This window comes from Citrus clementina, unplaced genomic scaffold (genome assembly GCF_000493195.1).
Source record: "Citrus clementina cultivar Clemenules unplaced genomic scaffold, Citrus_clementina_v1.0 scaffold_8, whole genome shotgun sequence".
Lineage (NCBI taxonomy): Eukaryota > Viridiplantae > Streptophyta > Magnoliopsida > Sapindales > Rutaceae > Citrus > Citrus x clementina.
The window spans coordinates 15,285,430-15,303,607 of record NW_006262022.1 but is presented as its reverse complement, the minus strand read 5'-3'; the positions used below and the strand labels follow the sequence as shown (position 1 = coordinate 15,303,607).

The 18,178-nt window shown below is 30.7% G+C and overlaps 1 protein-coding gene across 1 annotated transcript; it reads left to right on the top strand.

The window, feature by feature from the left end:
- Positions 1-6,453: 6,453 nt before the first annotated feature.
- Positions 6,454-10,755, top strand: LOC18034054. Its single transcript, XM_006423835.2, has 3 exons — positions 6,454-6,891; positions 8,568-8,724; positions 10,382-10,755. The coding sequence occupies exons 1-3, from the start codon at positions 6,694-6,696 to the stop codon at positions 10,513-10,515; spliced, it is 489 nt and encodes a 162-aa protein (XP_006423898.1). The 5' UTR covers positions 6,454-6,693; the 3' UTR covers positions 10,516-10,755.
- The last annotated feature ends 7,423 nt before the right edge of the window (positions 10,756-18,178 follow it).

Below are 18,178 nucleotides of genomic sequence, written 5' to 3'. Positions count from 1 at the left end.
TAGTCCTAGTGATGTTTTTACTAATTTTTGTTGTAAAGACTAACTTTGGATAAAAATTTGAGTCGAAGATGGCAGAATATAGAATGTAGTGTCTCTAGAAATGCATCTTCTTAATTTTTGTATTTCCTTCCAAAAAAAAAATTTAAAATTTAAAAAATTTAAAAAATTTAAAAAAATTAAAAAAAAAATTAAAAATTTAAAAAAAATGTTTCTAATCTTTTGTTTTCGGTCTTTTTCTCTTTTTCTCTTAATCATCTCCCTGAAGTTTCTGCAATCGGTCCCAATTTCTTTTAGTGTTTCTTTAAAAAAAAAAAAGAGTTTTCTTTTTCGGTGTGATCTTTTAACATTGGATAACATGACGATTTTCAAAGTTTGGTATTTGTATTATCTTTGGCCTTGAGTTATGTTACACTATGTTTTTCCTTTTGCATGTTGAAACGCAAATTGAGAAATTGGATGAGTGAAATTGATTGAGCCATTTGGAGGAATGTACATGTTATGAAAAGACCAAGCAAGTTTTTGAGCCTATTATCCTTGGAGAGTAACCTTCTTTGCCTATACAGCTTCACAATTTATTGTACAAGATCTCAATATTAAAAAAAAAAAATTGTGGAGCCGCATCTAAAAGTCCATTGAACTAGTGGATATGAAAGATTATATAGAATTCTAAAAGATGACAGAAGGCCATCTTTGATCCGTTTGAGCTTTTCTAACCAACCCTATTATAAAGAATCCATAGTTAACCCCTTTGAGCCTTTGAAAAAAAAAAGAACTTTTTCTTTGATAACCTATCATATTTTCCTACTCCAATGAGGAGTATCACCTTATGTTTTATGTTTTCCATCACCCAATTATGTTTAAAAATAGGGATGATTATGTATTCCTAATAATGGTGCTATAAAAAAAAGAAAGATGATATGTATATATCAATTAATAAAAAAATAAAAAAAAAATCCGAGCAAAAAGAAAAAAAAAGCACCTTATAATCTCCAAAAAGTCCCCTATTTTTCAAACATATATTTTTGTTTTCCCTATTACCTTTTTTTTATTAGCCATAACCCTAGCCTACGTTACGTCCCAATAAAAGTCCTTCTCGATTTTTGGGAACTATAGTCTGAAGTAAAAGCTGGTAATATGGACTAAAAGATGTGGTGATGCATAAAAATAAAAATAAATTTTGCTAGTAATTCATTGGATTTGAGATCATTTTATTTCTAAGTTGTGGACATTATTTTTTTCATCTTGGTGAGAGCGTGTGATATTATTTTATTATTCTCTCAAATTTAACATTTTTTTTAGAGTGACAAATGAATTTGGGGTATATCTTCTTTTGAGAGAGTCACTCTTAATCGTGAGATTTTGGGGTTTGCTGTATCATTCTTAAAAGTGGCTTGATTAATGTAGCTCTGATGATTGATCATTTTATAGGATTTTACTGAACTGTTTTGAGTTAGTGTGATTTTCTTTAGGCTGAAGATAATGCTTATACTTTTATTTGATTATTGTCATTAATCTGATGAAGGAAGTAAACACAATTTTTCAAAAAAAAAAAAATTTTCAATTTGGTTTTGAAATTTCTCTAAATGTTTATTGCTTAAATTGCTAGGGCCTAGCAATAAGCTTGTTGGGGGGGGTGATTGACACTAAAAAGTGTACATTTAATAAAGATAAAATTATTAGTTTTTCACTTATTGTGTCGATTAATGCATTCATTATTTCTAAATTATTTTAATCTCCCCAAATATATTTTATGTTAAATTAATTCGTAATTTGTTAATTTTTATCTTGTAAATATTTTTCAGGAATAAAGATGGAATTGGAATTGAAAGCAGGAACAAAAAAGAACTACTGGAACACAATTGAGGAGATCTAATAATAAAAAAATAAAAAATAAAAAAAAGAACAAAAAGACAAAAGAGTAAAAGGCAACCAAAACATTGGTTGCCTGTGATGGTCAGGAGGCCATCACGCCTCCTGGCCATCACACTTCTCAACATTTATTTAAATTATAAAAAATAAAATAATAATAAATTAAATAAGAATCAAAAGAATGAAGATGAGGCAATTGTTGCCTATAAAAGCCGGAGTATTGGGAAGCTGAGGGGAGAGAGCTATTTTGAGAGCTTAAGCCGAGAGAGAATAGAGTGCAGCTGAAGAATTTCTTTATTTCTTTGTTTCTTTTCTTTTTTTTTTCTTGTTTCCATTTGTATCAATTTTCTTTGTAATATATTTCAAAAAGTTTATCAAATAAAAAGTGTATTGTGTTTTCTTTCAATATGAGTAGCTAATTTTATTAAGCTGAAGTGAAGGGTGAAGCTCAATGTTTCAAACTATTAATTATTATTATTTTCTCAAATGATTTTTTAAGTTTATTTAATTCTTTTCTAATTATTTTTATATCATGTTAATTTATAAATCTCACTGAATTTTATGGTATTTTGACATAATGTCGACACATTAATATAGTGTGGCACATTAAGTACTTTATTATATATTTATCCATACACATAGAATTAAATGATATAATAATTAATTGGTAAAAGTGAGGCAAAATATAAATGAGAGAGCATTAAAATTATAGTTTAAATACAGAGAGTGGATCTTAAACCTTAGCTTATTTTTAAATTAATTTCAAATAATTTCTTTTCCCTACAATTAATTTTCTTAGTTTTACTAGATTTAAAACTCCATGTGGTTCGACCCCGGTCTCACCGGGTTATATTATAACTAAACACTCTTATACTTTAGAGTAATACACTTTTGAGTTGTATCACATATTAAAAAGGCCCACCAAAGAAAGAATGACCCTGATTGGACCTCCTTATTTTAAGTTATCAACCCCCATCTCTTAATTAATTTGGAGATGACATAAATGCCTATGAGATGACGCTTGGAGGATTTTCCCCATTCAATGAGGGTACATGATGATCTTTTACCTAATTTCTTATTCGGGAAAGAAATATGAACAAATTTTTTATCCAATTTCGTATTGGGAAAAGGAAGGGGGATAAGGTGGAATCCTCATTTCCTCATTTTCAGTTTTAATTTTTAATTTTCTAGAATTGTTAGTGAATTAATAATAAAATTTAGATTGTAAAATATTAATTATTGGTGTAAATAATAAATATCAAAATATTTATTCAAATAATATAAATATTAGTTAATATAAAGACTTTGATGTAATTTAGATCTAGCCACAGCTCAAAGGCTACAACCCCACAAGTCCATAGTCCACAAATCAAACCTTAAGCCACTCTCGCACAGTCTCATTCATACTTTTTAAATTATTGTACCACAGCCAACAACCAACTTGTCTTCATCTCAACATAGTCTAGTAGCACGTCGCATCATCATCTCATCATTTATTTCATTATTGATATAAAACAATTCTTTTCTTTTTCTTATTAGATTATGAAGATTGATGAAGATAATTATTTTGATGATTTATATTTTGTCGTGTGACTTTTGTAATAAATTAATCTTAATGTAAGAGATATTGCCAAACTTTATTTACACTTTTTTTATTTTAATATGATTAAATCATGTTCGAAGATTAAAAATGTATCAATTATTCGAGGATCGAAAACCCTCGGGGATTATCTATTATTCAGGGATCCCCATCCCTTCCCCTCAAGCAATACGAATGGAGATGGGAAGGGAACCGGGACATATACAAAATATCATGATAGATATAGGGATATCAGTCCCCTTCCCTCTCCTCCCCATCGTCATCCCTAAATTAATTACACTAAAAATTTTAAAATAATATTTATCTCTTGTTATATGCCATCAAATCCCTATTTACCCTTATTATAAATTTTATGATATTTTTTCATACACCACATCTTAAAAAACATAGGTTGTGTTTTTTTTCTTGGTCTGAAATCTAAATAAATCTGAATTAGTCTGAATTTTGAATACAATTGTATGAATTGCTGAAAACAAATATTAAATTGTTCATTTCTTTAACCTAAAAAAAATCTGAAAACTAGTATTTCTACATTTGTATCTTTATAGATTATAAATGTTAAACAAATAATAAACATCTCAAAGAACTTAAATAAGATAATATATTATCATAATAAAAATCATTTTCAATTGAATATAAACCTTTGTATTCTATATTAGTATATGTCAATCGATTTTATTGTATTCCATGATGTTCTTATATGAAAAATAATCAAAAAACAATTATGAAGATAAATAATGCTAATTTGAAGAAAATAAAAGATAAAAATAATAATAGTCTACCATTTTATTATCACAAGTTATAGAGATCAGTAATAAAGCTAATTATTAGATTTTATTAAGGTAAGGATGAAAATTAATTAATTAGTTAAAGATATTTTAGAGAGTATCTAATAATGATATTATTTAAACTTTTTGAATTACATAGAAGGCTAAAAAAATTGGCATAATAACTTAGAGGGTGTTTGTTTTTTAACTTAATGATTTAAAGTGACTTGACTTAATTAATTAAGTTAATTAGAAGTGTTTGTTTTTATAACTTAATGAAACTTTTTAGATAATTTTGACTTAATAAAATAAGCCAAGTTTTTTGCTATTTTACTGAATGGAGAAATTTAAATTAGCCAACTAATTTCGAATGTCAAAAATATCCTTCCTTTATTATTTATTTTTCATGCCTATCCTAAAGCCCACCCATACATGTTAACCACTAATAATCTCATCTTTATTTTTCAAGTTGTCATGGAATCCCTCCTTAATTTGCTTTTTTCATCAACTTTTTCAATCTTCCATTATCGGTAATCAAAAATATTATTCTTAAGCTTTTTAATGTAATTATTTAATCTGTTTTATTTTAAAAGAAATTTGTATATTATAATACTAAAATCATTATGTATTCACTTGAACGTGATTTTACTTATGATAAAATATTATAGTACCTATATATATATATATATAATTATTTGACATTCAAATTTAGTAAGGATACAGATGTAAAGATACATGCTTTTAGTTTTTAAGGTTGAAAAAACAAACAAATTAATACTTATTTTTAGAGATTCAGATAAAAATAATAATAAACATGTTAGTCGGATGCAAACATTTAGTTATATTCAAATTTCAGATCATTTAAGGTCTATTTAGATTTTAAATAAAAAAAATAAAATGACACATTAATTACTTAATAGCTGAAAATTTTCATTAAGTTGAGAAAATAAGTAAACTTAATACATTAATTGATTGAAATTAAGTCAATTTAAGTTATTAAGTAAAAAAAAAAAAAAGTAAACTGCCCCTTATAAATAAACTTGAGTACAACTCACTAATTGGCTTTTGTATCTTCTATTGGTTTTGTATTGCTACCCACAATTAAAAAGCAATGAGGATGGCATGGTGGCATCATTTTGACTGCGTTGTATTTTCATTTATATCAACTAGTTTTACTTATAATATTAATAATGACTTTGTTGACTTATATCAAATTAGAGCTATATGAAATTCATTGGGCAAAGAAAGCACAAATTTGCCAAAGATAATAGAAGAAAAACGAAATTATCAGATGAGTATACTTACATGCTATTGAGAGATGGCAGACGGGTTGAGCGGCACATGGCATGACACAGGCACAGCACGTACTCGTACAACACGGTATGACACATTATGGAACATGGCATAGTATGCACGTGAGTTGGGTTAGGTTGAGAATTTTAGATTGGGTCTCAAAAGCACAGTATGATTAGAGATGTGCTCAAGCACGGTATGTAAAAAAGCCTTCAATAAGCACGTTTTATTGGTAGATTAGCACATGATCCATAGGTCATCAATAGCATGCGAGTCAAAGTATATTAAAGAAAAATTATTTAATGGAAGTAGACTTAAAATTTATGATTTTATAAATAACTTGAAATTTAATCTTTTAATCAATTTTTTGGGGTAAATTTTTTAAATTCATTTAATTCTTAATTTTAAAAAAACTTTATTATTTTATATTTATAATTTATTAAATGAATAGATAATATCATTAATGTTATTTATGGACTATGATTTATGACTTTATATTAGTTCAAGTTAGCGATTAAATTAATTTTTAGTAAAAATTTATTAATGCTATTGCTGTTAAGTGTTAAAAAAGAATTTTAATACTACAAAATCTAACTTAGCGGTTAATATTATATTCTCCACTATTATTTAGTTATTATTATTAAATATGGATTTGAGTTCAAAACTTTTGATTGTATTGAATTTAAGTAAATGCACTTGGATCCAAAAGTAGTGCATGGTCTTGAAAAACACACCGACACCTTAGCTTGTCCTCTTAAAAAAATAAAAAATAAAAAATTGTTTATTGTGTTTTTTTCAGGCACAGTATACAACACGGCCTGTCACAGGACGCGTGAGATCAACACGTGATGGGTAAGCTTAAGAAAAGAATGAAGGATGACATGAAGATATAATGGATATGACACAGCGAGAGCATGAGTTTACATGGGGTCTTCTATTTTGGCGAGGCCTATTGGCCATCTCTAAAATTATCTTTTTAAATAATTTAATATACGGATACAATAGGTATTAAAATAAATGGTATTAGTTGGACGGCTAATGTAGAGGAGGGCGGGTGTGACTATCACTAATCAAAGAATGACCCAATGGAAATCTATTGGTGCTTGCTTCTCACAGATCGAAAGTGGGGAAACGGCAAAATAGGCAAAATTAAAAGTTTCAAAAATGGAGCAGGAGAAAGACAAAGAGAAGCAGAAGATGAAAGGAAGCGAGGAGAGATGGAGAGGAGCCATAGCCAATCTAATGGAGATGTCTTCAAATTTAGAATCTCTCCAAAGTCTGCTCCTCAAGAAAGCTGTCTTTGTCGATGATGACACCTTCGCCAAAGCCTCTCTTAGCTCTGAACAATCTAGAACCATCAAAGTTTGTCTTTCTTCTCGCTCTATGCTGTCCTGATCTCGTTTTTTCGTTTGTCAACTTCCAATGCTGTGTGATTGTTTATTTAACTACGTTGGTCTGATTTGATCTTGGGTTCCACCATTTATTTAATTTTAATATATTCTTTTTCATTCTTTTGTTAATTCTCTGTGCATTGAATTTTATTAGCAGTCTTTGATTCTTATATTTTGTATGTCGGACTGTGTTCCGAGGTTTTGGGATTGTTACAAATATCAAAATAGTGGGTCATCATTTGTTGTCTGATTTATAACTGGGTCAAGATGTTTTAGTCTATGTTTGTTATTTGCTTTAAGTATTGTATGGAAGAAAGGTAGTTGTGTTCATTCGGACTATGTATTCTTCAATTGAACTAGGAGACACATTTTATATAGGTGTTGTTTGGTAATGAGGTGGTGTGGGCTGTGAGATGATATTGTATAGTAACTTTTATCTGTAACTTTTAACTAAAAGTTGATATTGTATAGTAAGAATGATTTTTAAATCATAATTTTGAAAAAAAGAGTAAAAGTATTATAGGTTTTTAGTTATACAAGCGTGGGATAGAATCAACTTAGCTTCCAAATCATAGTAGTAAGTGTTTGCCAAACACTTTAATACTATAGCTTTCATGCTACAGCTACCCAACCACAATACCGAACATAGCAAAGTTTGACATTATAGAGACTTGCAGAATGAACTTTGGATCGTAAGACCTGAGAGGAACCAAGAAATTCAATGATGAGAGGAAAAAGATGGAAACAGATAGAAGAGAGTATGAATATGTCAATGGGTTGGAGATAACTTGTAATGAGGAAGAAGGATAAACTAAGGGCTAATGAGAGATGCAGAGAACCATGAAATTGAAATCATTTCTTCTTTTATGTCGCGGGAACCTGTAAAATTCTTAAATAAAGTGGATAGAAATTTAGTAAGAAGATAGTAGTTGCACTCGAAATGGTAAACAATGTGTATATTGAAAATTCATTATCACATTAAGTATAGTAAATCAACCTTATCATAGTCTTTTTTTCTGATAGGAAACATAGAATCATCCTTATCACATGTTTATGGTGCTTCAGAGAAGAAGGTTGGTCAGAAGTTCCTTGTAGCAACAAGCCAATTGGTTTAATGTATTGTAAGATGTTTTCTATTTGTAAATTGGTTGGTAATTGGGATTATATGAGAGAATTCAGCATCTTGGACTACTGTATGGGAGAAAGTAATGCACACTAGCTATGTTTGAAATTTTAGCATATATATCTATAATAACCTAAAATTCATCAACTTATATCTGGAAGCATTTGTGGGTTTTACATTTTGCTGAAAACTATTTCAACTGGAAAACTATGGAAAATTAATGAAAACAATAAGATATTTCTGAGAGCTTTCAGTTTTTGTTTTTGTTTATACACACACATCATTGTTTTTGGAAAACATCTTTTTCATCTTTGAGAACATTAAAATGGCTTGAAACAGAAACCAGATGTAAACCTTGCTTTATTAGTCAGAATTTACTTCCTAATTCTTTTGCCCACTAGCATATGACGAAGAGTAGAGACTTTTTCCCATAAAGTACCAGGGGTCTTATTTCTATCTATCTTTTGCATATAGGTTGTTGAACAAAGAGTAGAAACTCATTTCTGTCTATCTTTTGCATATAGGTTCTTGAACAAAGAGTAGAAACTCTGGAAAGAGAGTTAGATGCTGCCATTACAGCAGCTGCTCATGCTCGTTTGGAGAAACGACAAGCTGAGGCAGCACAAAAGGCTGCTGAATTACGTGCACAAGAGATCACAAAAGAGCTTGAAAATACCACAAGTAAGTGCAGCCATGAGCATTTATTCATTTTGAAAAATAGATCTGAGTCCAAAAGATTTGGAAAGAAACTGCGTTAGGATTTAGAATTTTGAAGTATTACTGTTTCTTTTGCGCTTATAACTCAAAATTGTTCTAGTATACACAGCATCTTAAGGTATATTTACTTATTCATTGAATTAAATCTTGATGGAATGAATCATTATTTTACCTTTGTCACGTGTTTGGATAACTGGAGTATTCGATTAATATGGGTTTTCTATCAGTTATCAGCCCTTATCTTTTGCGGATCTTTTTATATTACACATGGAGCTACAAGACAGAAGAGCATAAACTGAAATATGACTGAAGATACCTTTTTTCTAAATACTCTATCAGGGGTTGCTAGCACAAGTGCATTTCCTTGCAGAAGTTTGATAAGTTTGCTACACCTGTGCAGACAATTTTTGATGTTCTCTCATTTACTAGATGCGTCCACTTAATTTAGATTTATTTGCTCAACTGCCAGGAGTCAGGTTTTTTAAGTGGGGAAACTGATATAGGACAAACTAGGCTTATTCAGCTGTTATTTTTATCTTCTTATTCTAGTATGATTAGGTTTTATTTTAGCTTATTTGAGTCTTAATTACTTAGTTTTTCTGAAGCAGTTATCTTGTCTTAGCTGGGTTTGTGTTATTTACTGGGCCTAGATTTTTGCTTGCCTATTTTAATTAGTTGCTTAATTTCCTCTCATTTTTCTTGGCTTCAATAAACAATTTTAAATTCCTAAATAACCAATAATTCATGCAGAAAGCAGATTTAAGAAGTATCTTAATTTCTTTCTTGGAAGTTTAATTTGTTTGTTCAGTCAACCTTCTTGTCCTCTATCTTCTATTCACATTCTTTAAATTATCTTTACTTTTGCTTATTCTTCTTCTTGATCATATGCCATCACTGTGGATCCGTCTATACATACTGTCCTATCTGATTTTCCTCTTCTAGAACTCCAAACTCCTGATTCTTAAATACTAACAAGTCCCCATTGAAGAACAACCCCAAAGGGACAAATCCATAAATCCTTGTGGATTGCCTGAAGATGTCATGTGCGCACATGACTGCTTAAGTATTACTGTTCCTTTTATCATCAAAATGCTGATCCCAAAATCAGAATGTCCACCCGACAACTTATTTATAAAACAGTGCAAATCTATGCCAAGCTGTTGGTATTCATTAACCTTTTGTCTAACAAAATGCACACTTTAAACCATCCTACTTCATCATTTAAATTGCCTGTTGATTAAATCCCATTGAGATCGAAAGCAAAGATCGGTCCTTTTGACGTTCATGTCCATGTTTGGTTTCTTCCTAGTCGTTGAATATTCACTCAAAATGAGATTTATATGAATATATCATTATAAACATGGTAATGAGAAAGGAACCTATAATTGAAATTGGAGAATGAGAAATTCATTTACGAACCAATTGCAAGGTTTCAGAGATTCAAAACCTATGGGAAACAGGCTTCTTTCTGTCGGTGAATTTTTGAAAATATATGCCACTTGGCATTCAACTTGCTGATGTCCACAGATCATGTCTCTTGTCCACAAGCAATGAAGGAAGCATTCTAGCCTTTCACAAAACAATTCAAATTTTCATCTAACAATTTTGTTTTTGGCTGCAGAAGTTTTTGAACTGCATATGGAAGAGTTGCGTGCAAAGCAAGAAGAGATCTCCAAGCGTGACAAGGAAATTAAACTCCTGGAAGCTATAATTCAGACACTTGGTGCAAAAGAGTCGCATTCTACAAGTGGGTAACTCGTCATGCATGTGTTGGTTGTATCATATTGTTCAATTCCTTAGTACATAAGAACTTTCAAATATTTTGACTTTAATACATTTAATCACTCAATTTCTACAAGGATTCCTCTTCTGCTTTAGATTGAGTCAAAATTGAAAACTCAATAAACTGAAATAGGTTCATTTTTTTTTTTTTTAAATTACATTGATATTACAATGATTATTGTTGATATTACATCAGACTACAGTTGATATTTACAATCAGACTATTATTAGCACTAGTTTACATTATTCTTATGAAGGATTGCTCCAATTTTAACTCTTATTAATATTTGAGAGGGATGTCTATTGCACTTATATTTCGTAAGGGAGAAGTTCGTCTCCATTCAATTATTTCATAATTGAGAAAGGAAATTGAACCTCAAAATAGACCCCATAATTGATTTCATGAGGGTTCGAAGTATGCTCCCACTGGCCAAAGGCCAATTGGTAGGTTCGTTCTTTTTGATGAACTTGGTTGATGCCAATCTCATGGCATTCTATATCATATTCGATTCTGCATTAGTTTATTTAGTTCCTTTTTGAGTCGGGTCCATTAGGGGATGTTTGGGGCAAATTGTTTTTGATTTTACGAGAAGGCTAAAACTTGTTTGGTGGGCTCTAATTACCATGTGTTTTTTATTTAGATGAAAACAAGTTATACTCATTTTATAAAGAAACTGAAAGAACTTGTAAAACAATATTTTTTCATTATAGCATAATTCAGTCCCATACCTTTGAAAAGTAAAGTCAATATACCATTTTTAATTTGCACCACCGCAATTAAAGCAAATGAACCCACAAAAATTATACTTATCTATTCAAATATAAACTCACAAATATATTTGTTTAATTGTTTTAATAGCATAATAATATTATTTTTAGACACACTACTAAACATAATTTTGTTATTTTTATTTTCAGATATCAAATACAAAAGAAAAAGTTGCCAAAGGTATTTTTATATTTACTAAAAACTAATTATTGATATATTATAAACAAATACAAAAAAACCATCTAAAAAATAATATCAAAAGCACCCTTAGTTTTGTAGTAGATTGTGAATCAATCCAACCTGAGTAATGAGCGTTTTTACCTTTTAATTTGTTTTGTCGTCTTTTGTTTATCAATTCTGTCCTATCATTGCGTTTGTTCCCCACTTGATTTTTAGGAACTTTGTAAAAGAAAATGTCCTTGGTCTTGTTGAAATATGAACTAGAATCATAGGTCTAGAGCGAACGACATTGTCGACTGAGGCAATGAGTGTTTGACAACATGTCAGTTGCAAGTCTTAATTGCGCATGTGACATCTAATTCTCGTCGTACGATCATAGTTCGTAAAGCACGTGTGTTTCATGTGCTTCACTTAAAATTCTATAAAATTAAAACGATGAAGTTGGATGATATTTAGCACACATATGATTCTCACATGTTGCACATGTGGAAGAAGCTGTTGAAGGCAGTTAAAAAGGACGGGAAAATTTCTAGTTTTGTTGTAACAAACCCAGGACATAAGTTGGCTTTTAGACCAACGTGCTAGTCTTGTATATAAAGCCTTCTTCAAAGATTAGAGCAAACATTTTGTCAAATCATTTGCCTTTGTTGTATTGTCGACAAGTATGGATAAGATGCTCGAACAGTATGGCAACTGGATACATATTTAGCCAAAAACAAAATATGCAGTATGCCTGTCGAGATATGTCGTAGATGACATAGTGTCTCCAAATTGTGTTTTCATCTATCACGTAGTGCAAAGATGGATAGATTCTCAACACTGTTTCATGCATCCGGTCTTACTATGGAAATGGATTGAATGGGCGATGACATCCTTGTCCTCTGAGAGTTTGTCTAAATTCTTACATCTTTATCAGCATCCACGCTCTCGAATAAAGAGCATCTCTTTTTGGATTGTTGGGTCATCACGATGATCAATGACATTTTCAAAGATTAAATCTTTGATTTATTGTAGTAAGCAAGAGATAAAAGTTGAAAGATTGTATATGAAGGGAATTCTCTCCATATGCCATCCCTTTAGTAACTTTCTGCTGGTTGAGGCCATTGAAAATGTTGTCAACGATCCGAAAAGAAAATATGCAATAGTATTTGATTCTCCTTTGATGTGTCGATCTTCGAATTTAAATCGTGATAAAGATGCATACCACTATGCTAATTGTGGATCTATGATTTCTCATTCTTTCTGTATGCGTAGAACTTGAAGATATTTATAATTTGTTTCGAATACAAATGGAGTGAGAGAGAGAAAGAATTGAAATTTCTTAATGCCTTTAATAACTGTTAAAACTTCTTTCTTAGATGATGGGTAGTATAGTTGAGCTTCACTGAAGTGTCCCGATTTATAACTGCAGATTTCCTTATTCACATTAGATTTCTTAATCAGTATTGGACCCCAATACTGGTCACTGGCATATGCTTGGAGGATTCTTATCTAGAATCTTTAAAGGCGGAAGTGATGAAGTGTCCCGATTTATAACCACAGATTTCCTTGTTCGCATTGGATTCCTCAATCAGTATTGGACCCCAATACCGGTCACTAGCATATGCTTGGAGGATTCTTATCTAGAATCTTTAAAGGTGGAAGTGATTGACATTTTGCCTTTAACTTTTTTTATTGCTTTTGTCGCTTCTGCCAACCATAGTGAAGATCTTTTCTTTAGGTGTTTTGAGACATGACTTGTCAATTTTGAGAGATTTTGGATATGATATGTTACATAATTGATGATACCCAAAAATTACTGAATCTATTTTCTGCTTAACAACTCATCAAGGAACTAAGATATTTTTTCTGCAATGTGTGACTGTAGGATGATATGTTATCTTTAACGTGTAGTCCCAAGAAATCAATTTCTTCAAGCCTAATTTGCATCTTGGATTAAGATAATGTTAGGCCATGTTTGTGTGTCAGTTATTTGAATCTCAAAAGATGCTCAGCATGCTCTTTTTTAATGTTACTGAAGATCAATGCATTATCAATATATATAAGACAAAAGTCTTATATAGGCTTGTAAACCTCATCCATTCTGTGCTCAAATTCTGACGAAACATTCTTTAGTCCAAAAGGCATGGCATTCCATTCATAATGTTCATGTGGTACTACAAATGTTGTTTTGCGCCTATCCTCATCTTTTATCCCAATGTGTCGTAATCCTGACTTTATATTGAACTTGAAGTAAACTTCAGCAGATGCTATCTTTTTCAAAACCTAATATCTTGTAGGCAATCCTTCAACTTCCTGCAGTCAATGACTAATCTATTTTTCCAATGAACTTGTTATGAATGCTTGTTTACATATAATGCTGGGTTGGGCCATTGAGACTTGGATAGTCTGATAAGCTTGAGGTTTAGGTAGGGGTGTTCAAAATCCAATCTGATACGCTCAATCAATCTGATCTATTGATTGGTGGATTTGATTGGATTGAATTGAAAATTTAAAAATCCACAGTCGATGGATTAGATATGGATTTACTTCTATAAATCCATAAAAATCTGTGAATCTGCCAAAAAAAATTATTTAATTAAAAAATAGAATTTATAAATGTAGCATTTCTACTTACTAAGAAATAAATAATTTAAAATAATTAACACCATGTTATATCTTATTCGATAATAATATAAAATAAAAAGTAATTAAATATTTGAATAATTAAATAAGCAAATATAGTTTCCTCAACATTAAAAATTCTAAAGTAGAACAAAAAACCTAAGCCAAACAAAACATTTTAGTATATAACATCAAACCTCTACCCTGCCGCATGCACAAGCCATCACTATTTCACTTCACTACTTGAGATACTTATAATTTCTTTCTTTCTTTTTAAGCTTCTGAAGTTTCTTAATTTTTTTCCTGTTACATCTAAGGTCTCAAGTTTCAACTTTTGTATATATTTAAATTCATAATTTTAGTTAATTTTCATGTATTGATTTAAACAAATGAGTTTTTTTTTTCTTTTTGGTGTGTTATTGTTGTGAAAATTTTAATATACTCGCAAGCGCACGAATCTAGAAATAGAATAGTGGTAACGAGGTCGATCCCACAGGGATTATTATAAATTAAAAAGTCTAATTTAAATCTAAAATTGATATTAATTCTAACCTAGTTGAGTAAATTGAGTTTTTAAGAAAATTAAACCAATTAAACTAAGGAAGCAATTAAAATAAAGGAGAATTCAATAAGACAAGAATTACCAAGGTTTCAGAATCCACCACTATTCAACTAGTAATTATCTAATTATTAATTAATCCCCAATTTTAGAGTGACAACTCGAAATCAATCTATGTCATCCCATGGATATAACAATTAAGCCCAAATAATTAAATCTAATGTAAGTTCTTTTTCTGCTTAATAATATGACATCTAAGAATCTCATGTAAACATATTGAATAATAAAGAGTCAAAGTTTCCTAAGCACTCCATGTAAACAATTTAATGAAAGACATAAAATCAAAGATAATCACGTATAAACTTTATGGATCCAAGCATAGAATTAATCGAATATTAATCCTAACAATCAATAATGCATGACAAAATTAATGAAAAGATTTTAATAACATCCAATTAATCATGTGAAATAAAAACTATAAACATTAAAGTACATATATAGGAAATTAAATAAATAAAAAGATAATTATTTCATTGAATAGGGTTTCATTCTTAACCTCAGTATAAGAAAATTAGTTAGACATACTTGAATTGGGAGTAACAAAAAAAATAAAATCACTCATGGAAGCCGATCTGCTACTGCCCAACCTTGCGTCTTGCGTCTGCAGCTCTCCCTTCCTGGCGGCTCCCCCTCTTCCCCAAAAGCCAAGAGCTTAGCTTTCTTATATAACTTTTAAAATGGGCCCCTCCTTGTCAATCATAAAGCCAAAAGGGTTTGGCCTTTTATTTGTTTTGCTTCACTCACGTGGGCACTTTACATTGTAATAGGTTTCCTTTTTCCATTTATGAAAGCCACGTGGGGTCCCTTCTTAAAGCTAAAATCAATTTATCTCTTTTGTCCGCATGTGCATGATGAATTTACTTGTTGAATTCGGTTCCTTGGCTTGATTTCCACATGCATGTATGTCTAATTCCTTCCAAAAATCAATTAATCTTTAATGCTTACAAATTAAACTCCTTTATGCTATTTTTATCCATAATCTCCAATTAATTTCCTATTCAATAAAATAATTCAATTAATTAAAAATAACAAATAAATATAACTAACAATTATTTAATTAATGGTAAAATATGTATGTATTATATGCTCATCAGTTATATTTTGAAATTTTGAATGTGTTATTCTAGCTTTATTTAAACAATTTATTTCTTTAAATTTATTCAATTTTGAATTTAATCAATAGTAAAATTATTTTTATAGTAATTTTTTTTAATTTAATTACTTCATAGATTGGGCAAAATTGAAAATTTTAAATTCACAAATCAATCTGCAAAATGGTGGATTAGATATGGATTGTGTCAAATCCACATCCGATCCGTAGACGTATAGATTGGATTTGAATTGGGTTTTACCAATCCGTGAAGTGGATTAGATTGAAAATTTATAATCCGCAAAATCGTGGATTAGATATAGATTGATGTCCAATCCGCAAAATTCAATCTGCGAACACCCATAGGTCTAAGGGTGATTAGATCTTCTATTTACACAAATCTTCATCGTGGGGCATCCCTGGATGAGAGGCCGTCTGATGCGGCATGACTCATCCTTCTTTGTATGAGAATGAAACAAAATATTTTTCTCCAAACCAGAACTTGTTTGAAATATCTGCACAGCATTGTAAAAGTTCTTTGTGCTGGATTTCAAATTTCTAGACCAGAGTTTTTTGAATTTTTCTTTTGTCATCGCTCCCAAAGATGGATTGTTGCTCAAGCCATTGTATCATGAAAGAATGAAATTTTTTATCAACATAATTAAGAAGTGTGTAACCAAAACCTTTAGAATGGAACGTAAATGGTTTGATGAGGATAAGGAAGCCTGTACCAAGTAGCAAATCTTCTTCTGATGAGTTATAAGAAAAAAAAACTATGTCATTTTCCAAATAACAAAATCTCAATGTGTTTGGCGTACATATGACTGTAAAATTGATCTCCACTTGTAGCTGCAAAACTAATTTGTGTAGGTAAACGGTAACTTCTGGGTAGGTAATTTCCATGGATAATTGATAAGACTGCTCCTATGTTAATCAAGGCAGTGAGAGCAATTTTCTTAGCATTTAAGAGTTGGAGAATGACTTTCACATGTGGCCTGAATGTTGGTCCTGAAGTCATCATAAGGTCAATAGGTTGTTCTTCAAAAAGCATAAAAACTCGTTCATCTTCTGAAGATACATCGGACTCTTGAGATTGCACATCAATTGCCAATAATGCATGTCCAAGATTATCAAACCATATGTAATATTCATCTTGGAAGTCTGGATCTTCAATCATTTGTAAGAGTTTCACAGTAACTCTTTTATTTTATTTGTACTGCTTTGCATAATGTCTTTTTTTGCCACAAATAAAACACCTTCCTGATTTCTTTGGAAACTTTTATTTTTTCACAAAACGGTGTTTTCTGCCCTTGTATTGTTTCCGGGATTTTTTCTTTTTGCTGTGGAATTTCTTCTGGCACGAGCATGAGGTACCTGGGTCATGACATCCAAACTTATCAGGTTTTTCATTGCTGCATTTAGATAGATAAATTTTCTCTATCAGCTTCATGTGATCCAGAACCATTACAAAAATCAAGAACTTAAGAAGCACATGAAGTTGATAGAGAAAATTTATCTATCTAAATAATGCAGTGAAAAACCTGATAAGTTTGGATGTCATGACTCAGGCACAAGAAATTCCACAGCAAAAAGAAAAAAAATCCTAGAAACCATACAACGGTAGAAAAATCTGTTTTATGAAAAAACAAAAGTTTCCAAAAAAATCATAAAAGTGTTTCATTTGTGGCAAGAAATGACATTATGCAAAGTAGTGTAAATTAAAGAAAAGAGTTCTTACGAAACTCTTACAAATGATTGAAGATCCAGACTTCCAGGATGAATATTACACATGGTTTGATAATCTCTAAACAGACATTGCTGGCAATTGACGTGCAATCTCAAGAGTCTAATGTATCCATTGAATCAGATGATTTAGAAGAATCTTTAGAAGATGAACAAGTTTTATGGTTTCTGAAGAATAACCTGTTGATCTTATAATCACATCAGGACCAGCATTCAGGCCATATGCGAAAGTCATTCTCAAGCTCTTAGATGACAAGAAAATTGCTCTCACTACCTTAATTGACACTGGAGCAGTCTTATCAATTATCCATGGAGATTGCCTACCCAGAAGTTACTATGTACCCACACAAGTCAGTTTTGCAGCTGCAAGTGGAGATTAATTTTACAGTCATAAGTACACCAAACCCATTCAGATTTTGTCATTTGGCAAACGACATAGTTTATTTGCTTATGACTCATCAGGAGAAGATTTGTCACTTAGTACAGACTTCCTCAGCCTCATCGCACTATTTACGTTCCATTTTAAAGGTTTTGGTTACACACTTCTCAATCATGTTGATCACCTCATTCTTTCAAGATACCATAGGTTGAGCAACAGTCCATCTTTGGGAGGGTGACAAAAGGAAAATTC

What these genes read in the sequence shown, in the direction of transcription:
- LOC18034054 (XM_006423835.2), top strand. Translation starts at nt 6,694, where the DNA reads ATGGAGCAGGAGAAAGACAAAGAGAAGCAGAAGATGAAAGGAAGCGAG. An exon ending in AACAATCTAGAACCATCAAA is followed by an intron (nt 6,892 to 8,567) that starts GTTTGTCTTTCT and finishes TTTTGCATATAG; the next exon opens with GTTCTTGAACAAAGAGTAGA. An exon ending in AGAGCTTGAAAATACCACAA is followed by an intron (nt 8,725 to 10,381) that starts GTAAGTGCAGCC and finishes TTTTGGCTGCAG; the next exon opens with AAGTTTTTGAACTGCATATG.